Source organism: Ctenocephalides felis, unplaced genomic scaffold, assembly GCF_003426905.1.
Source record: "Ctenocephalides felis isolate EL2017-DRISC unplaced genomic scaffold, ASM342690v1 CF-g0.4_SCAFFOLD_01604, whole genome shotgun sequence".
Classification (NCBI taxonomy): domain Eukaryota; kingdom Metazoa; phylum Arthropoda; class Insecta; order Siphonaptera; family Pulicidae; genus Ctenocephalides; species Ctenocephalides felis.
The window spans coordinates 20,867,439-20,891,028 of NW_020537758.1; the positions used below are offsets into that span (position 1 = coordinate 20,867,439).

Below are 23,590 nucleotides of genomic sequence, written 5' to 3' on the forward strand. Positions count from 1 at the left end.
TTAAACTTTAATAAAAATCGATGGTAGCATTTACGAGATCCATAAATGAAACATTCATATTTCTTGCGTAATATATCCCTGATTTTTCAATTTGAAAATATCTTTTCTAATTTACCTCCAACAATCTCCGATATCCGTCATATTTGCATAAAATATGTTGCACACAGCGCTTGGAAAGAAAGAACTTCTTATCCCACTGAATTTCTACGTATGAATCTATATATTACACGAAGCATTGAACTTATTGGAATATATCGGGAAGAGCATTATTCTACATTCTTGTCGAATTCAATACAATTCCTATACAAGCAGCATGCTTTTGTAAATAGAATATGAACGCATTCGTTGCATGGTTGTCGTCTGACACAAATCATATAACTTTATTTTAGAAAACTTCACTGCATTTCCGATACTCGATTCCGGATATTTAAATAACTATTTCGTATGGGACTTTGGTTAAATGAATTTCAAATAAGATTGCAAAAGGACCACATGTGTGTAACTACGCCTCTGGCCATTGACATTGGAAAATTGGAAGTTCAGGTTTTACTAAACAAATTCTTATGAAATTTCCAAAACAAATCATGATCTAGTAATATTCTCAACAATCCTGAAATATTTTATAATGCATCATTAAGGAAGCGTCCATTAATCACGTGATCGATTTTTTAAGGATTTTTCAACCCTCCTCCCCCATGGCCCTTGGTGATACGTGGTGATATTCAAAATTAGCCTCTCTCCCCCACCAAACATCACGTGTATTTTTAGTTACGAGAAAAAAATGTAAAATTTTTGTTTTTTTTTTAAATGTTTGGTATTTTTTAAAAAATCAGATAAAAAATAAATACCCTTGAGATCTTACTATACCCTTCCCTCCCCAACGTGATATTTAGTGATTTTATGTCGCCCCCTAAAGGGTTACTTTTACTATGCATATTAAATATTTTAAATTTGTGGGTTTTATAAACTATTTATTTAATGAGAACATGCGAAAAAAGTGTTCCCCACTAATAAGTAAAAATAATAAAGTATTTAGCCTTAATTTAAGGGTTGTTATGACCTTAGAATAATAAAGGATACCATAGTAATGTAAAATTAAAGAAAAAATATACACATTTTTTAAATAGAGTGCAGGTGATTGAAATGTTCATAATGTTAGCTATGCCTAGATGGCGACGCTGTATTGTATAATTGTTGGTATGAATGATAGTATGGGTAGATGTAATAGCAAAAGAATAATGAATACATAGCAAGAAGGTACTACAATCTGTTAAGTAATTTGATTTCCATAGAAAAATAATCTACTGTTTATTATATATTTTTTTCTAAACTACATGTTGAATGTTTTTCCCCACGTTTTATGTTTTCATTCTAATATATTATACGTATACTTCTGTACAATGAACTTCTACAAAATAACTAAATCCAAAAAACCATATCAGACATCCTAACTACGTTCAGAATTAAATCGAAAATTTTACAATCACGCAACAAAAGTTGAAAAGCGCTCCAGCCATAGACCAATCTAACAGTGGCTAACTAAAAAAGTTATTTTAATCTAAAAAGAGTTCTTTTTTTCGTGCAATCAATGTCAAAGCGCAGTAACTCAAACCCGTTTGTTTTCAGGCGAGTTGGATAGATAGATAGAGGAAAGTAGATTGCACGAACTGATCTTTCTGCTTTTGCCAACAGCTGATTGCCGCATCAGAGCGACAACGAATCGCTCTTAAAACGTCGCTCACAACGGGGATGCTGCGAGAGCGGACAGGCACCGGCAGACGCTAAGCCGTGGGGAACAGGACCGACGGTAAATGATGGCCAAGTTCGGGGATGGATTTTTATAAATAATTAGAAAATATATAATTCAAACTAGTTGGTATTAGTTAGTGATGTGCCAAGTCGAATCAAGTGATTCGAATCATTCGAATCAAGCCTTTAACGACTTGATTCGAATCAGATTTTACTTGATTCGAATCAACTCGCATCAAGCCGCGAAATATTTACTGTGATAAAATATGTATTAACACAAATTTTTCATAAATATAAAATTTTTCATAAATATAAATATAAAAAAAATGTTTTAATTTAATTCAATATTATAATAATATAAAAAATAAATATCATAAATATAAAAAATAAATAATGAATTAAATCATGCGAGCCACCCGACTTTAATACGCTTAAATGTATCAGCCACCTCCAATCGTCTTTGTGTGACTTTAACCGCATTCATCGACTAACTATATCATCCGACTTCATATGACTCAAACCGAATCAAGCGGCGATATGAGTTATTCCGACTTCATGACTCAAACCGAATCAAGCGGCGATATGAGTTGTTCCGACTTCATATGAGCCAACTCGAATCAAGCGGCGTTATGAGTTGTTCCGACTTCAATTCTGATTCGAATCATCCCGACTTCAAGCCGTTCGAGCGATATGAGTTCAAGCGATATGAGTTAACCGTATGGGCGATACAATGCGTCGTCGTTCTTGCGTGTTTATTTATTTTACGGAGCGCTGAGAGCGATTTTATTCGTGAAATATCAATACCCAATTTTGATAATAATTAAGTGTTTTAGATTTTAAATGTTATCAGAATAAACCACTCGAAATTATGAAACGAGTTTCGGGAATCTTTCAATATAATTCTCTTTTGAAACAATTACTAAACACCAGAAAGTCAGTAAATAATATGTTAACTTTTGATTATATAAGTAATGGCAAATTCACATTAATGAAATTAACTTTCAGCTCTCAGTTTAGATGCGATCCTTTACTGATTACATAGTAAAATAAACAATCGACCCATGATTCCAAATATTATTTTATATGCTTTAGTGATGCACAATTGTTTGGTAATCTATTATTGTAAATTAATTTGAAGATATGTTTTAGCCGTCCTCAAAATTACATCATTTTTAATAATTTTCAGAATATACTTTTTGATAGTGATTTATGTTTACAATTTCTACTTCGTCGGTTATATTGGTTAAACTGACAATTTTGATTATAAATTTGGATCACTTTTACTAAATTAATACATCCATGATTTTTTTTTTGTCCATATATATACTTGATTCGAGTTGATTCGAATCATGATTCGAATCAGGTTTTTTTCTGATTCGAATCATTCGAATCGGGAATTTTTCGAGTCGGCACATCACTAGTATTAGTATTTTTCCTTGAAATCGGCTTAATATTTTTTTCAACAGTTAATTACAAGAAATCGGTAGATTTTCACCTAAAACTAATCAGTATCATTCCCGACTAATATCTTTCGAACAATTTTTGATTTTTTAAAATCGGTTCGGTAGTATGAGCTTAAATGTGGACGAACTGTTTAACATTTTTTTCCAAATTACAAAGAAACGGTTCGGCGGATCGTCGCACAAAACTGAGAAATGATAATCCTCATCGAGATACATCAAATGGTTTTTAAATTTCTGAAATCGGTTCAGGCGTTTTTGAGCAAACGTCGATGAAAGTTCTAATTTTGACAAATGCCAAAAGACCATACTAATTTTTGCAAACTTTGGCGAATTTTTAAAGCTAAACGAGTTGTCGTAGGGCCATAATATTTTAGTATGATCTAGAAGACTATGGTATCTACCGTCAAAAAATAATAATAAAAATCGACGAAAACAAATTTTTAACACCTTATTACAAGAAAACGGCCCGGCCGATCTCTACCAAAATCTAATCAGGTCGATTCCCAACCAATATCTTTCGAACAATTTTTGAATTTTCAAAATCGATTCAGAATTGCGGGCTAAAACGTTGACGAAAAAGTTATCACTTTTCTGCTATTTACGAAGAAACGGCTTGGCCGATCGTCGCATAAAACTGACAAACAATAGTCCTCATCGAGATACACGAATGACTTTTGAATTTTTGAAATCGGTCCAGCCGTTTTTGAGAAAACGGCGATTTACAGCAAAAAATCTGTTGGTGCTCACACACACATACTTTTTCCAAATTTGGCCTCATTCGATTCAGAATGGCATGAAACGTCGATAAACATAAACTATATAACCTATATAAGACAGTTTTGAGAAAACCGCGTTTAAAGTTTTAAAAAAGGAAGAAAACAGAAGAGTATTATCATGCTTGAACAGCTGTATCTTCGAAAATAATTCAAATTTGAAAAAATCCTCTAGTACACATAGTCTTATAATTTTTGTTTTTATATATTGATTCAAAACATTTTAAACCATCTACTCAAAGATTGAAGATATAGATGCTATAGATTTTCTGTTAGTTCACCAAAATGTAAAAATTTATTTGAATTAAAAATCTCTAAACAAATACCTACGCGTGTCCCGATATCCAAAACAGTGATACAGAGTAGGAGGCCCTGAATACATTACGAAAAAGAATTCCAGACTTTATATTTAATTTGGAATAGCTTACACCCGAACACGTTACAAAAGTTTTCCACAACAAAGTAAATTTACGAGTTTTCGCAATGCAATTGATGCTTTTGGTAATAGAGTTGTATCCGTTTATACAGAGCGCCATACAGAGGTACAATTTGATATAGATGGAATGAACTCAAGAGGGAGAAAAACCACAAATATTTTCGCTATTCCATTCGCAAAATAATTGTAAACGAGATAGAATTACATCCTAAAATCTGTTTAATAGATATGATGTTGGTAAATATATTTGTCTAAAGATTGGGTGTCATAAGTAGTCTAACGTTGCACTAAAGCTTACGTATCGAGCTTGTTAATTAAAAAAAATCTATTTATTTATCTAATCAAATATTAACTAATAAAACAAGTAACATAATTGAAATTTTAACAAATATCATGTACATTTTTTTACAATATGTAATAAATCCGTTTGAAAAACATTAAATATCATTTTATTAAAAATATCGTTTAAAAATAATCAGTGTATTGATTAATAAATAACCAATGTGTTAATTTTTAAAGATTTGATCAAGTTATTCACGTCCATTCCAATATTTTAATGAAATGGAAAACACCCTAAAGTATTTAATATATATGTGAGCCATATGCCTGTGTTAGCGCATATATAATCAAATAATAAAAATGAATAAATTATTAAATTTAAAATCATAAAAATATAATAAATGCTGTGCCCGGTTTCTCGTTTTCCAAAACCAATCTAAATGCTAATAAACAGTTTATTTCACTATCCAGACCAAAATTTACTTAGCCACATGTTTCAACCCATTTCATTGCCCATAAATGCCGAATTTCTAATGATTAGGAAAATACAACAGCCAGATTGTGTTGATAGGCACGAAACAAATTCTCCATAAAATCTCTTGATTTTCAAACATTCCTCATAAAAGTTAATTAATTTGTTGAATACGGATCCTAGTGGCGTTAAGCTCTTTTACGGGTTTAAATTAAAATATATTTGCATTCATGAATATAAATTTCTTTGGCCATAAAGAAGAGATTATTCAGGAGTCATCTACCTATCGTCAATCGTTAAAAGTGCCGAACTCGCTGAGAGAAGTTCACAGATGTCTGCAGCGTTTTTATTTAGCTTGCGCAACAACCAGGATGAAAATGAAAATACATATCGACATGAAAGATATAGGGACCAATATTAGACCAATTTTCCCATAAAATAGAAAACCAACAGGAATGTAACATAGCGTTGTTATGGCAACCCTATATTACGGTCCAATTTTCATATGAATTAGTAGTAAAAACTGTCAAAAGCTATGCCTTTGCTGTGCAGTCAGGCTTCTTACATATAGAAACTAACCTAAAAAACGCACAATATTCTCATAAATGCATATTTTATAAGTGCCTTTGATAACATATACGTGAAGTTAGGTTTTACGTGCAAAACGCCTAATTGCATAGAAAATTCAGAGCTTTTTACAGCTTTTACTACAAATTTATATGAATACCGAAACATTTCTATTTTTTTGTCCCCATGATTTAATTATCTTCATTCAATATTTGTATGAAAAATGTGAATGAATTTGTATTACATCATTTAAGATTTTTTTGAAATTTCTTATGAATATTTTTTCTACATTAATTAAATTACTATATTCAGTCCATTTGAAAATCCATGTTTAAATATAGCCAATTTATTAAATTGAAGATTTTTAATTATATTGACTCATCATAAAATTGTAAAATTTTGATCAAATGCAGAAGTCTAGATAAAACTGCCTGATGCATAATTTTTTAGCTTTAATTTCGATTTTAAATAATAATAATTTATTTGAAAATATTTCAATTATTATTATTTCAAAGTTACGACCACATATTGTTTCCATTTCACTTATGTTTATATAAAGTACCTTTTTAGTTTTTTGCATAACATTTATTGTTTGCTTTTTTGTCACGAAATTTTACTTTATTTTCAAACTATTGAATCAGCATTATTGCTCTCAATAATAATAAAGTTGACACAGAAATAGATTATGTGCCAACTATTCAAATTATCATCAATTAATTACAAAGAATTGGACTAGAAAACTAATTAAGAACGATCAAGATTAATTCAGCAATAAATAGGACAAGACAAAATTTCAGAAATCTTCTAGTGTTTAAGATAAATAAACTTACTTACAAATAAGTGATATAACGGAAATATTATATTAATAATATACGATTAAGCATATCAAATAATTTATTAAACACGCACATATAATTCATGATCAATTTTAATAGTTGGATCTGGCAAACGATAAGAATTATTAATAACTTTACGAGCAAATGAAACTGACCTAGGAAAATGTGTTCGAGTCTTGACCTCTGATGTCAATAACACCAAAAAAAAACACAAATAAAATGCTTTTCTTAGAATCTGCAACATGTTGATTGCTTAATCTTGAGTGTTAATTGTAAGCAATTGTTATTTTGCAAATAAAGTGCAAATTTCGTTATCTTTCTCTGTTAAAACTAATTAAAAATATTTGCGATTTTAATTAGGGTTTATAGATATACAATTTTTAAAATTATTTTATACATGGTCAAATACAATCGATTGTAGTTTCTTGATGGAAAAAATAATAGTTATATGTTACTTAAGTTTTAGATTGATGGGCTAATTCTGCCGTAAAACAGACCAACGTTATTGCAAGGCTATAATATAATAGATAAGATTTTTTTAAAAGCAGTGAATCAATACTTATGACTTTGAATAGGTTGACAAGGTCTATTGTTGATATAGTTCATTTTGGACAGTCCTGTCTAGTAACATCTAGAATTCATCATTTCTTCCAAAATGAGAAAAAATAAGAGTATTAATTTAAAAACACGTAAACTGCCATGAGACTATTTACAATCTTCCCATTCTCATCCATTTGAGTACGATCTCTTTCTCCATGGCGATGTCTGTTTTATAGCTCTCTCGTGTACAAAAATAACTTTTCAATATCAAAGTACCTGTAAAATATGCATAAGTTTCGCTCGCTTAGGCTGTGCATCCGAAATGTTTGAAACGGATGCTTCTATAGATCTGAACTGAAACTGAAACACTTGCAATATACAAATTGCACGGAACATTTATTATGCACGCGGAGTTTCTGGAACGCGCACTCGCAAGATGCAAGATACACTTTGATAATTGTTATGTATGTCGCAAATCCTTTGAGAAATGGATAATTGTGATCTTTGAATGCGTGATAAGGAAAATTTTCTTTCTAAAATTGTCGCAGTTATAAATTTTAATACATCAGTTCATAGCACTTCAACATGCGCCGATTATAACCCCATGCATAAATTAACTAGTTGGTATTGGTATTTAGCCTTAAGGCAAGTTACATGAACTTCCCGATATGTGTAAATAATCGACTTAATCAATAATAAACAAATTAATTTATGAGTGATTAGAAGTATTCCGAGTGGATTTATTACACACAATTGAAAACGAACGAACACGTTAACTCGGAATATTTTCTTAAAGCAAATTTTCACAAATCAATAATTTTTATAATTGAACCAGTTTTCGTAGGACGTTGATGGTTTAGTATGTTGATTAAGACCAAGTAATCTATCGTTATACCAAGTAAATCATCTAATTTTAATTTCAAGAAACGTCAAAAAAACAACTCATTTTCTCAAACTTTGATGAATTTTTAAGATTAAACTACTTGCCGTAAAGCCGTAATAATTCAGTAAGTTCTATAAGACCATGGTATATAATATATCGACAAAAAAAGTTCCATAAACATCGTTTTAATTTTTTTTTCAACAGTTAATTACAAGAAAACGGGTCGGTAGATTTTCATCTAAACTAATCAGTATTATTCCCAACTAATATCTTTCGAACAGTTTTTGATTTTTTAAAATCGATTCGGTAGAGTAAGCTTAAATGTGGACGAAAAGTTTAACACTCTTTTTGAAACTACAAAGAAACGGCTCGGCAGATCGTCTCACAAAACTGACAAACTATAGTGCTCATTGAGATACATCAAATGGCTTTTAAAATTTTGAAATCGGTTTTTGAGAAAACGTTGATTTACGGCATAAAATCTGTTAACACACGCACATACACACATACTTTTTCCAAATTTGGTCTCATTTGATTCAGAATGGCTTGAAACGTTGAGAAAACATAAAAATAGCGAATCGGATTTTTTGATGAAAACATAAACTTCTCCTTCGGGAAGTTAATTAATCCAACAATGTGTAGACGATTGAGATACTCAACCTAATAAGCTCTAGGAAAGTTCTGTAAAAAGAAGCAATTCTTTTTAAAGATCTTATGATATTGAATAGTTTACTTAATAATTATTTACCCACTAAATTTGTATCTAATTAATTTGACTCTTTAATCTCCTATACAATTATACTTTATTGCTTTACTCATTTATTTTTAAACATATTTTTTATGTTCCCATGTTCTTTCCTTTGTTTATAGTTGACTTTCTACTGCTCAAACCCATACTTCTACTATCCCATACCCTGTGTCTGGACTCTTTTTATTATTTACATATGAAAATTAAAGTCATTATAAAGAACTCATTTTGCAATGATACGAGCATTAGGTTTAGGGATTGATTTTCCTGACAAAAGTGTTTTGATCTCTGTGTGTTATATATAAGAAAAATATGAGAGAATAAAAATATGAAATATTTTATCTCTTTTAATATGAAAATATGAGATTTCAATGTCTCGTACAGAACATTTCTCACATTGAGGGAAATAATATTATCCTAGAACGCATCTTGCAGCGGACGTGTTAAAGTGCAAAATCTCAAATAAAAATAATCGTCAGCCAGACGTTCTGTGTCTCCTTTTTTTGGGTCAAAGAACTCCATGATCGCGTGCGTGAGGGACGTGCGGAAATCAATAAGGGTGAAACTGGGGTCCGTGACTAAGAACCACCCGTCGCGGCTGTGCGTTCACCCCTACGAACGCACCCTGAGGAAGGACACGCTGCTGCAAAGAGCTTCCGAGAATAAAACGGGAAATAGAGAAGAATAAAATAATAGTAATAATAGTAAAAATTCGCACTGGAGATTAATAATAATTTTTTTCAATTGACTTTCATCATAACTGCTTACTAATAAAGAAATAGAAAATAATAAGAGCATTTCAATTATGATTGGCGTGCCCAATAATACTAATTTATGATTTTTAACAATTCCAAGTTGTTTTTTTTTATATAGTAATTTTTATTGATTAGTATTCATTTTTATTAGTAATTTTAATTTTTTTATATAGTTACAATATTTACTTCTTGTTCTTATGTTTTTGTGATTTGTATTTACTAATAGTGCATGGCATCGTGCCTTAAGGCAAATTGCAAGAACTTCCTTACCATAATGAAATATTTGCGTAATTTTGAATACTTGCAAGTAGATTATTATAAATACTATAACTTTCATTACTCGTATTTTATAGACAAAATATAATAGCTTGTAAATTAACCGGCGACGTTTATGTATATTTACATAAAAAAAGTTAATAAACAAAGGACTTTTTCTGTCTTTCTAAGAATTATATAAATTAAATTGTAAAGTTAAAATTATTTTTTTCAAGAATTTTAGTTGGAATTAAAATTAACATTTGAATCATTCTCGATATTATTTTTTTTTAATTAAAAAAAAATTATTCTCTTCTCCAAAAATTAATCGTTTCTTCGGACTCAAATCATTCGAATCGGGTGCTCCCTTTTCTGAGGAACTGTAAATTTTTTAGCACTTTTAACACCACAGTTAGCAGTTTATTGGTTATTTGTGTAAAGTGGAAAAGTGCAGATGTGTTGCATACTAAATATAATATGAAATAATTTAATTTCAGTTACTTAATAATAAAAAATCACATTTATTAAATGAATAAGATTGCTAAATTAATACTGGATTTTCTATGAATTAATATAAATTAGTATAATTGAAATTGCTAAAATAAATACTATTATTGATAAATAATTAGTGATAAAATAATTAAAACCTTTCTATTTGTGTTTACCATTTAGTGAATAAATTTTTATCTTAATATATGATGACAAGACGCATAAAAATAACCCCGCGTGTGTAAATTAGACATTCTATATTTAGACGAGCCTTTATAATCCGCACGCGGATTTGTTACGGACCTCAGAGGGCGTTTTCGAACCGTGTAATGGAAATTTGAGACCTCAGTATTTTTTTTTAATTTTTGGTGACACATGGTTGCATTTGAAAATTAACGGATATATTTTTGATTAAAGATATACGGTCGTTGAATTATAAAAATTGATTTTCTCGAGAACTAAACATTCAGGTAATTCAGGTCTTGGTATATTGATTTATATAACTAATTTACATCCTTCAGTACTGCACGCGTTACTTGCAGTTCATAATAAAACATATTGAATATTACTCTTATTTCATTTATAATATTATTTTTAACTCACTATGTATATACAGCCAGTTAATTCTTAGTAAAGTAGGTATATTTAGACCAAGTTAGTAAACAAAAATGCTTTATTTCGGAAGTAGTAGGGTCGCTACACATTTCAACAATTTCCGCAATATCATAGCGTTTTCTATTTTTACTCCAGTGCGTGACGAATCAAAAAATACGGGAGAACTGTATACTCATCATTTTATTAATTCTGACACTATAATTAAAAGCCTTTGCCAGTCATAACTAATGCATAATCCTTATACATTTTTTTCTTTATACATGGATCAATATAATTATGAATCGAATTAGTTAATACATAAAGACATGAAAACAAATGATAAAAAAATTGAAAAATAAATTTAATGTTCCATTTAACATTCACATATCAATTTTTAAAAACTTTGATAATGGTCAGTAGATTTCGAATATTAAAAGTCATATTTTTCTATACAGTTTTATTTTTTGTTCATTTCAGGACAGGTGCAAAAATCTCTATACAATAAAAAAATTTCAATAGACAATCAAAATATAAATTAATTCTTTAAGAATAAATGTTGTTTTTAGATGCATCGGACATTTTCTATTGTCCAAATTAAACTTTCTGAAATCTGACGTCCTAATGTAACGGAGGAACTGAAACTATGTATTTTACAACAAAGACTGGGAACGTCTACTTTACACCAGCTGTCAGATGCCTCATATACACACAAATGTTTATATCTATATATATATATATATATATATATATATAAATTTGTGTGTGTATATATATGCAAATTATTTAACCTCGATTCCGGAACATTTTCGCATCTAAAGAGTTTGCCCTGGCAAACCGGAGCACTATGTTCCGGATCCCAAATCGCAAATCGAAGAGTTAGATTGATAACGGAACGCCATAAAATTCAGCATTTACATATCCCTTCACAATAAATATATAAATATTTATATTTCATCACTATTCATCAATTGAGCTGTATGTGATTTGCATCAAGGAAATTTTATTCTGCCCATTACAAAAATTTTATTTAATTTAGTTTAGAAATATTATGTCTTACCTCCATGTCAAACTGGCATTCGGCCACTTCTGTCCTTGCAGAACAAACCTCTTAAATCGTCCTTTTAATTTATCTTTGACCCCACATCGTTTTTTGTGAAGTAATTCTATTGTAGCATCATCCACCACGCCTGTTACAGGAATATTACCGAATTCCTGAAAAGGATACGAATCTAAATTAAGACATCTTAATGCCACTGTATTCAGAATAGTTTTTTATTATCATTAATTTCGAGACATTTTGCAGAAGATATTTCCAAGAAACGTTTTTTCTCAAGCTCATTAAGCTCTGACTAACCAAATGTGGAAAGATTATGAGCTTTGTAAATAATGTGGTGGTGAAAGGTATGGTACAAAACAAGAAATGGAATTTAATAGGCAGAGACACATATGTTTGGAGAAATATATGTTTCAGATGTATATTTTGTGAACACAAAATTATAATTAAGTTATAATTTACCTGTAAAGATCGTATCGCATCACGCAATTGTTCCTCTGACCGTAGATTCCCTGTTTCGATTGCACTCTGTGGCAAATAACCGAATTTTGCCAAATAATTTTGCTGGAATAAAAAAAAATTATATAGAAATAAATTACATAATATACATCTAAAAATTCAAAATTAAATATAGATATCTAATTATTATTAATAATAATAGTATTTGATTTATTACATATTAAATGTTGATAATGAATAAGTTATTGTCAAATATATTTTTGAATACTTTTCAAAAATGTGTTTTTAGTATAGTTTTAAATTCACAAAAATTACATTTTTATTCGCACCTATAATATTCTATATATTTTCAAATAATGTTGAATTTAAAAAAAATATCACTAGGTTGCATGGTTACTGTCTTCAATATTTAACCAAATATAATATTCGTGTATAAGTTAACAAACTTATTACAATAAACATAAATATACGATTTCTAATTTAAATATATATATATAAATATATATATATATATATATATATATATTATATATATATATTTATTAAATTATTTTATTTATATAAAAAGTTCAGTTTACCAAAACTGATAAGTCAATTCACTTTCATTATTCCTCTCATTCAGACGTGAAATTTTAATACACTCATTTATAAATTTGTTGTTGCTGTCAATGCTATCCTTTGTTAGAGTTATTTTCATATTAAAAGCATCTCCAAATTAAACATTCCAACAGGATATCCTCATTAAGCCAAATTTATTTTAGTATCTTCCAAATAATTTTTATATTTTGATAAACAAATGCATCACAAAGGAGTAAATATATAAACTCCCAGTGCAGTCTCGGCAGTCAATTTAGGATGACAAATGAAGTTGGCATAAAAAGGCAAATGGCATTTTGTACTTTTGTGCGTTTATGTAACTGGAAGTATTTTTAACAATCTCCTTGTTATCTCGATTGCATTCAATTATATGTAATATATCTTTATCCTTATAAGGAATCTCGTTTGAAATCTGTTGAATCAGTGTGGCAACTGTCTGCAATGCATATTGCAACCTACATAAGGATTATAATTTGATGTCTTATAAATATGTAGGTGTGTACTTACTGATAAATTATAGACTTGAAGATATGAAGACTACTAACATTGAAAAATCAACATAAAGTAGTATGCTACACTTTACTACTATAAATATAGCTCTGGAATTTTGTTCATGAAATATACTTCAGTTGCTGCAGTCGATTTATAATTTAATATTTTAGTAAACGTAATTCAAATGACAGTGAAAATAAAAAAATGCAAATATCAAAAAAAATATTTAATTTATTATATAAGAATTTAGTCTTGATTCCAAAATTATTCAAATTTTAATGTACATAGGAAGATTAGCAGAGACCCATAAACTATATTTAGTAACAAGATTAAAGCTAACAAAATTATGCAAAGCACTGCAAAAATACACAAATTACGATTTTAGAAAGAAACTAAATAAAAATTATATTCGAGCACCCTTAGATGTTGACTATGTGATAAGAACTACCAAAAACATCTATAGAATTTCAAAGAAGAATTGAGAAGATAAACTGTGTTTTCAGTAATCCTGTAATAAGATCAAGTAAATCCAAATATATCAGTGTTTTCCAAACGGTTGAGCGCTTTGTTATATACTTCTAATACTTCTTCTGTCACTCGATTCCAGTAAGTAGCTTATCCCCTATATTTGCTCTTCTCGTGTAAGTTAGCCTAGCATTCTCCATCATCATCTTTCAATTTTTTTTCGATCACCTACTGCAGATGCCATTTTTTCGTAAAGATTCGATTTAGTTTTCTTTTCACTGTACAATCAGTTCCAGTAGAACACTTTCTTCTCCCCTTCTTTACTGGACTTCTTCATGGTTATGGTGATCATGTTGGTCCGTTTTCTGGAGATATTTTTCTTGGACAAGAAATCACTGAGAACAACATCACACAATTTATGTAATATATCTATTATATTGATATTCATCCATTCCGTGAACATTGTTCGATTTACAGCCTTTTTATCGTTTAGCATCGACGGGTCGCGCGTCATGCGTTGTCCGATTTTGTATTCAGCAATTGCTTTACGAGCGGAAACCAGCATCGAGAGACAATGGACAAGCTTCCGTTACAATCGCCATGTGTGCTATTCATAACAAGGGCTTTGATTCAAATCGAATCACAAATTTACACTACACAGAGACCAGGACTGCCTCTCTGTGGAATTAGCACAAAAAATACAAATTGCATTGCCAAGTGCTCTGAACCGATGTAGTCGATAGTGCTTTCAGCGGAAAAGTTGTCACGGTCCGCTTGATTGAAAATTTATTGAAACATGAAAGATACGAGTAATGAACATAATTGAGTAAGGTAATAATTTGTTGCAGTAATATAATAAGCAGTAGTATATTTTTTTTAATAAAATTTCAATTTGAAATATCGAATTCTGAATATAAGCAAAATTAACCTTATAGTTGAAAGTTCGTCAACGTGCGACAATGGATAATGAGTAACTCTTTTTGACGTTTTATGTACAGCTACTGAATTTGGCTTCGAAAATTTCACGTCGTCACGTCCTGTTGCCAAAGTCAAAATACACCTCGGCCAACACTAACACATTAGACAAGATCTGATTCATATCTCCTCCTTGGTATCTAGATTTCGGACAGTTCCGAGTGAGTTGTTCAAATCGGCTGATTAGCATTTCGTGAATGCACCGCAATGGTCTAAGCAAGGGAAGAGCAGCAAAGCAAGGGAAGAGCAGCATATGCCGCAAATGCATCCGCCGCACCGCAGACAAGATCAGTTTCGACGATTGTCGGATTAAGCAATGCGATGAACATATGCGATTTAACGTCGAGATGAATGACCCGTCTTTGTATTTTGGAACTGACCTTGATTTAGGGATAACTTGGCAGATAACAAAGTGCAACATGGAACAGAGCCCAGAAACGACGTAACGGATTGTGTTGTGCAAATGAAATCCGTGGAGCAAAGTTGTAATATTATTCCTGGTGTTTTCCCAAAACGCAAGTGCAATGTGCAAAAATACACCTTAAACTCATTCCTCTTTCTTACATTATTTATAGATCACATTTACTCAAATGTTTCCTTGTCATGGGCTTGGGCTTTTAAGTTTCATATTTTTGTGTTTCTCTGCGTCGTAATCTATCCTTCAGAATTCGTCTTAATCTTAGTCCTTTCAGTATATCCCTTTCTTTTCAATAGCAAAAGACTCTTTTCCAATGAAGGTCCTGACAGACCAATGTCAAGCAAAAGTGACATTGGTTTTCACTTGGAAATATAGATAGCTATAGACCCTTTTTTCCAATAAACGTCTTGACAGCTATGTCAAGAAATAGAACATCAGTTTTCATTTAGAAATAAAGAAAATAATGTTTTCAAGTAAAATAGCTCTTCAGGTCATTGCTGCCATATCTCAGGCAACCATGGGGTTATCTTCTAATAATGTTCAGTAATAAAATATAAACTATACTATAAATATAAAGGATCATCAGGATCATGATGCACAAAAACGTAAAGATATAACATAAGATTATATTGCATAATAATCTACAATTCTATGAAGAGTCATATACCAAACAGAAAAATCCTATTTCATCAGTATATTGTAGACGTACAGACTTTACATCAAAAGCTGATAATCTACACAAGGTTTACCTTACCTATTAGCATACATATTAGCATGAATCAACAATTAAACTTTGCTCTACAAAATCATAAACATGAATTTCTATTGCTACTGATTCACCAATCCATAAACTAATTTATATTTGTTCTTCTTAAACACATCATCTGTGAATCATAGAGCCTTGAAATTGTATTCTTAATACACGCGCGAGAAAAAATCAAGTGCAGAAAGATTTAGTAATTGAACTCCTTGAATGTTCAACAGAAAATACACAATAATACAAGAGGAGATTTCCACGTAAATTAACAATTTATAAAATTAACTTTATTTTTTTTCGTATTTCCACACCTATCTCGAAAAAGTTTAGTTGTAAATATTTAATTTTGTGCCGCTTTGCGCACCGCTGCCACCATCTTCACAAAATTCGACAAAATATAAAATAAAATGACAAAATACGTATATTCTATTTATATGTCCAAATTAATCAATCTCTCAGTTGAAATAATCTACATGTAATTTTTTCCCTGATGATCCCAAATCGCAACCCTTATCTCAATCAAAATCCTTCTACATCGAATTTGCAAAGAAAACTGTGATAATTCTATTCCATCATTGTAACTTTCTTATGATCTTCTAAGTCGTGTTCCGGAATATTAACTTGATTAATTGCCCGATACAGAAACATCTATTTATTTATATTTCGTTGTCGTTCGTGATTAATGCGCAAGTGAAACCCGTTTTTGTCTTTACTGACATAGAGAATGACGTGATTTATTGTAGATATCAATTCAATTAGGGATGTAGATAATTATTTTAACAGATAAATGTTGCTATGAGCATGGATGAAGAAATTTATTCACATACATTTCATATTGTCTTGTAATTAGTATTCAATGATATATTCGATATTGGTAAAAGATTAATACATGAGTCTATAAAAAATGATTTTACTTACAGCGAGGATAAAACAAGTATGGACAAAATATTGAATTAATCGTATCTCAACCCTCTTTCCAAGAAAAGAAACCAATATTAGAAAAATATTTATGTCTTCGATCTTGTACGATGCAGTATTGACCCAAATAAAGAATGTTTACGTTCATGTTGATCTTCAGAGGATGTCTGTGTTTTAATTCAAGACGCTTCTGCTCGAAGGTGATGACCCGGTTAAAAACATTCTCCAATTAACGTTATTGATAAATCTTATAATAAAAGTATTGGCGTTGGAAATACTAAAAAAAAAGATAATTGCAAAATATTTCGATAAAAATTATCTTTATGTGTGAGTGTACGGATTATTTGAAGTTCTGTGTAGTAATCGCACATCACTTTAAGTAGATTTAATCGTAGAGCAAATCCAAAAAATTGTATTACAAAAGAAATAACAATAAATTTCAATCACAAAAATATTTAAACAAAATTTCATTTATTCACATTTATATATAGACACAATATAGGCACAGTTATCTTATTAAATGGTAATTAAAAATTGGCTAGTTTTATTAACGATTCCATGAAAAAAGCTATAACCAAATTCCTGTCAGATGTTGAGCGTCATTGCCACAGTCTTGTCAATGTAGTTATTTTAAGGTGTATCGATTCTTCAAGAGGTTATTTTCATGGTGCCTTTGTCCTGTTTTTTTGACCAATTTTATTACAATAATCTGGTATTTGATAGAATGTTATTATTTATTCGTTTTTTTTGGTCACTTTCGGGCAAAAAACATATCTAAACAATGATCCAAATGACGTAGTAATGTTTCGTAAGAACTACAGATAGTTCATTCCAGGTCAAGAAAAAATAAATTTGAAACTTTTCGAAGGTGAGTGGATTTTGACTTCTTGTTTAACTACTTCTGGAACAGACCAAAGAATCCATCGGTAAAAGAAGAGACTTGCTTTGTAGCAAAACCGTTCTGAGCCCTGCAAAGATTGATCTGATGTAAGGTTGTCCCATCAAAGTAGACCAACCAGTTCATTTGTGAATATGTGATTGATCAAAAATTACTGTAATAATTAACGAAGATGTTTTTGGCTACTCTTAACGCGCATTTAATATATCTCAAAAATTTTAGTCTAATATACATTGTATAGTACCAAAAATACCATTGTATTTTTACTTTTTACCAAATTATACCATTGTATAAACCAAAAAATTGTATAGTACAGTGATAATAAATAAAAAATAAAATTATAATATTATTGTATACTATTCCTTCGTATTCTAGATTGTATCTCTCGCGACATCGGACAGCGCACGTGCGTGCTTCGGTGTGAAAAATGACATGATGCACGGTCCGATTATATGGAGATTATACAAACTGATCATGATATGCTGCGAATGAATGAAGTAATTTTCATTATAATGAATACGAAGAGGAAGTGGCGTTGAGGCATTGTGTAATATATCTCTCCTTGATTTATATACAGATACGAAATGTTTTTTAGTCAGCCTTAGGCCGAAACTAGTGGTGTATTGGTAGTATTGTGACTTGAACAATATTGGGTTGGAAGTTCTGGTATTATTAAAAAAATTTAAATATGTGATATAAAATATCTACCATATGATATATCAACCCACGTAACGATATTCGAATATATTATAATATAAAGATAATGTTCCACACATCTTGGGTACTGTCCCATAGAGAGTTATATATTATTATTACTCTAGGATTCGCACAGAGTATTTGCGCGTCATGAAATTAACGCATGCAGTGTCGTACGTGACACGAATTTATAACTTCGAATTCCGAACCAACGATGGTATTCGATTGAGAACATATCCGGAACGCTCGAGAATTCAAGATTGCTACCTGTGACAAATGTTAATAATTAAGATGCCGTCTACACAGGCGCATCCATCTGCCTATAAGATGAATTATCCTCACCGGTTCCAGCACATATGGAATAGTTGCTATTGCTGGAGTGATTAGTTTTAGATTTAACAGAGCTAAACTGTCGAAGAAGAGATAAAGTTTTGCTCGTTTGCAACAACTCTAATGTTTTAGGAGACCACTTCGAAAGTTATATAAAATCGACTTGAGTCCATTGGCAGAGAAATCATTGACCAAATCTAATGAATAATTCAAATGACCACATTATAATACGGTAATGAATCATTGAATTTTATCTTTTTAGCAAGACGTCAGTGTTCTTTATATAAACTACTGTTTAGTCATGTTTACACGTAGCTATGAACAAATATATAATTAATATGAATATTACATATAAACGAAGTAATGTACATAAGTACACTACATCAGTTGCCCTTTAATAGACAAAACAAAATTAAAATCTAAAATGATTAACCCTTTTGTTATGAATGTTGTCCATAGAAGTGCTGTGTGTACGGTTGTCGTCCAAGAACGACATGTTCTGTGTCGGTCGATACTTCAAGATGGATAACTATGAGTTAAATTTATTGGCAATTATAACTGTTAAAAATTATAATAAACGAAAGAAAATACTTTTGTTATAGATTTTCAAATATGGCCGTTTATATCATGAAAATCAAATCGCCCGATTTAAGGCGATAGCTGGTCACAAATCTTTTGCCTTAGTAGAAGTTTTACTATCAAATATAGTTGTTAAATTTTTTAACTTTTGTTTTTGAAACAGGTAGTGGACTTTTTTACCCGTATATCCTTAGAGAGCGCGGGGTGCTCCAACTTGCTATGAAATCAAATTAATTCAAAAGCATTTTTTTTATTTTATAATTTATGATGTCATAATTCTATCACATAATTAGAATGTCAATAACATTTAGCACGAATCAAGACAAGATTGCAGAATTTTTCAGACCGCAAAATATCAAAATTGTAGTCACGTTCTTATATCGCTGGCGCCTTGTAAATTTATTCCGCACTACACTTTTGGATACCCATTTCAGAATTATTGGCATATTGTAGTTTTATTTAATGTAATAAAGTCTAGCACATATGTTTGTATTTTGAACATTAAAACTTATTATTTTAAAATATATAAAAAAATTAAAAAGCTACAACAATTATGCAAATCAAAATTTATGTGATTATAATATTATTTTTTAAGTAGTGGAAAATATAAATTTAGAAATTCAACCCTCAGCAATCGTTATAAAATCAAAGGATGATCAATTCTTTGCTCCATTTTTTATAATAAGATGTAGAGTCAGAGAACAGAATAATGTTATTTTTAATTCGTGTGTATGCTATGTTCTTGAAATTGTAAACATATGCTTAGCATATGTCTACTAACTAAATAACAAAAAAAAATATAATCAAATTTTAGTTGGCTGTTCATTATATAATTTTTATATATTAATATTTTGAAGCTTTAGCTGAAAAAGTAGATATATTATAAACTTTGAAATATTCTTTTGTAATTAACAAATAATGAACTAATTAGTTAAGTTCATTCAATATATTATTGTGAATAATCAATCAATAGTGTAAGTGAATCTATGGTATTATGAAATACGAGAAGATCTTGTCAAATGGGGCAACTCTTGAGCAAATATTTCCATAGTATTACAATCCATCATCAGATAACAGTTCAATAATATCTACGGTTTGCATGCTTGATGGAATTGAAAGCAAATAGGTCGCCGAGATCAAGGGAGGAAAAGTGGAACTGGGACGACAATGACTTGATGATAATATAAAAATAATATGAAAATAGTTAATTTAAAAATTGAATTTTTTCTGATTGATAGAACAATCTCAAATCATTACATTATTAAATAAATATAATATGAAGTAATTATTTTCTATCAATCGCAGCGAGGTTGAGCCTAATTTTGAACTTTTGAACTACCACTGGTGACCCCTGATTTTAGAAGCATGTGCAATGTTATATATTGTCAAAAGGACATTTCGGATATCAAGTAAATTTACATTTCTAGCAGGGCATCAAATAACGCTTATCTACCAGTCGTATGAGAATTCGTTTACATCTCGCAGGTTTTAAAGCGATTCCACGTAACAGTATATAGCGCCTTGATAAATCTTTTTGATAAGGAAATCCAACTACGCAGGACTTGGACGTGACTTTTCTATTTTGCTTACGCTAAAATGTGGTGGTAATGTGGATTCATTCAGCAAATATGGTAATAATTGTAAGGTAAAATTAGACAACGTAGGTAAAAAAGGCAAATTAGACAACGTAGCAAATTTGATTGATGGTTAATAAGACAATGAGATAAATGTTTAAAATAACCCCTCATTTTCCACCCAAAATAACTTGTAGTATTATTTATTTATTTATTTATTTATTTATACGCTAATCAGCATAATACAGTAATAAACTTAGTACCAGTAATTCTCAAAATACTTGAACAGTAATTTTTTGAAAAAAAATAGATTTTTTTAAATCCAGGTAAAAAGCAAAAGCACGTAATACCTTACTGGGCTCCCCTCCCCAACATATCATGTTTTACGTGATTTTGATTGCAAAGCATTTTTATGAAAATTCTGAAAAAAGTTATAACTAAAATAAGTAAAGTAACAAAAAAAATATTAAAAATAAATATACGAATTAAAATATATGAAAATAAATATTATATTGAAATGACGTCCACTTGTATTGACGTCAATTTCAAATATATATTTCAATTCTTCGCAGAAAAGTATAGGACTACATCGATACATTGTGTTTAATACCCAATTGTTTTCTGAACAATTAATAACAGCATTGCTTAAATAATACTACTTTGTTCAATGTGCGATTATTCAATTGTTTCCAAGAAAATTTTAGAACTTAGTAACAGATGAGATGCAACTAAAGAAATATGTTTTATTAATTTATAAATATGTTTTGTTGTACAAATATGTTTTATTTTATTAGTCCATTTTTAAATATTATATAAATTTCATATTAATTTTTGAATGTCGCATTCTGGAAAAAATAACTCAACCCTTTGCTCTCCGTTGTCGCCGCTATTGCACCGTATTTGAAGATCTTTAAAATAAAAAAAGTTTCAAAAAATTGTTCATCAAATTAAATAATGATACTCTATTATTTTTTCCTATAGAAAAGAATAATTAACGATTATTCGAGCTTTTTCCATAAATTACTTAAAAACCTCGTAGGGTTTTTTTTATAGATATAGATTATAGATATACCCAAACATTTATATTATATTAATTTTATATAATACCTCATACATCAAGCATGTTCCTAATAATCCAAAATAGAATCGCTTTTCAATAAATTTCAGTTTTCAAGTAAATCAGAACCAAAAATACAAAATGAAAGAAAAGTCACAATCAGTACTATTTTAACTATTGCGAATAGTATGTATCTATGCAAGATTAATACAATTATTTGAGTTAAAATAATTTGAAAATATAAAAATTAATTTACTGTCTACTTCCAACTCAAGTAAGCTAAAGAGCTTCTTTCACCATTAAGCTAGTCATCTATTCATCTTATGAACTATTTTTTCAAAATTAGTAATTCGAGCATCAGTAGTCACAATTTTAGAGTCCTGAATGGCATTTCATCTGGTCAAAATCAAATAGTATGCCTAAATGCATCCGGATCAACAGTGGCATATGTGTTCCTACCCAAAACAATGAAGTCATTAGGCGTTCATTTCGTGGCTAATGAACATGCCTTGCATATATCTTTCATCGCACAAAGTATACACATTAAACAGGACTGGCTGCCTTTCCGTTGGATTTATTGCATTTTATGGGAGGGAAGAAATTGCTTTATTTTTGGATGACAGTCTCGTGAATTGCACGAAACGGGCCATTGTTTGTTCCTACTTGACCATGACTCATTGGGATGGCTCGTCGTTTTGTATCGGAAAAAAATTTACAAAAGATATTCGATGAGTGATTTGAACTTGGACCTCGGTAAATTATGATGTATTCATTAATGACGAATAAATTTAAATACAAGACTGAAAATAAAAGAAACCTTTTTCGAAGCAATTTCTTCCTTGGGGACACCTGAACCTGGTAGTGTAGTAGTAAGCTTGCAACAAGATGCATAATTTTTAGAATACTTATTGGATGTCCTACATGAAATTTTAAATAGATAACCTCATACAATCCATCCTGTGATTGATGGTAATTTAAATGACTCTCAAACAAACCGATAGTTGCACATTTCTTTGTTGGTCGATGAAAAATCTTTTAAGTTGCTCAAAATATCTTGAAATTCCTTATTTTCCAATATAGGATCTTAGTTTGCCACTACAATCATAAACTGGATAGGAGCAAATTCATTAGTGGAACTATTTTATATAAACCGGAGCATTTTACATTCACTCATTGATTTTCCTTTGAATTCATTTGATAATTGTAATTTATAAACCATAATTTAAATTGATATTGCACAATTATCTCGTTTGTCTAATTGTAAATGAAAGCTATTTTCAATCAAATATGTTGTTGGACGATTGATACGATGACTATATTAATAAGTAATATATTAAATTAAAACTGAAAATTAATTACATAGACGATTTCAGCAGTTCTAGATGTTTTCAAAGAAAAATATTTGTGATAAAAATTGAATTTATTATAAATTTGAATGAGGAAATATTTTTTAAAAAATAAGTTCAATTTTCTCTTACAATT

The 23,590-nt window shown here is 30.0% G+C and overlaps 1 protein-coding gene across 1 annotated transcript in view; it reads right to left on the bottom strand.

Annotated features, from left to right (window-relative positions):
- Positions 1-11,892: 11,892 nt before the first annotated feature.
- The window catches only part of LOC113373499 (matrix metalloproteinase-2-like), a gene marked incomplete at its 5' end in the record, with an annotated part of 133,708 nt that continues 122,010 nt past the window's right edge, over positions 11,893-23,590 (bottom strand). Inside the window, 2 exons of the mRNA XM_026613793.1 lie at positions 11,893-12,051; positions 12,356-12,457. Of these exons, the coding sequence (XP_026469578.1) occupies positions 11,893-12,051; positions 12,356-12,457 (261 nt within the window). The remainder of the gene's footprint in view (positions 12,052-12,355; positions 12,458-23,590) is intronic.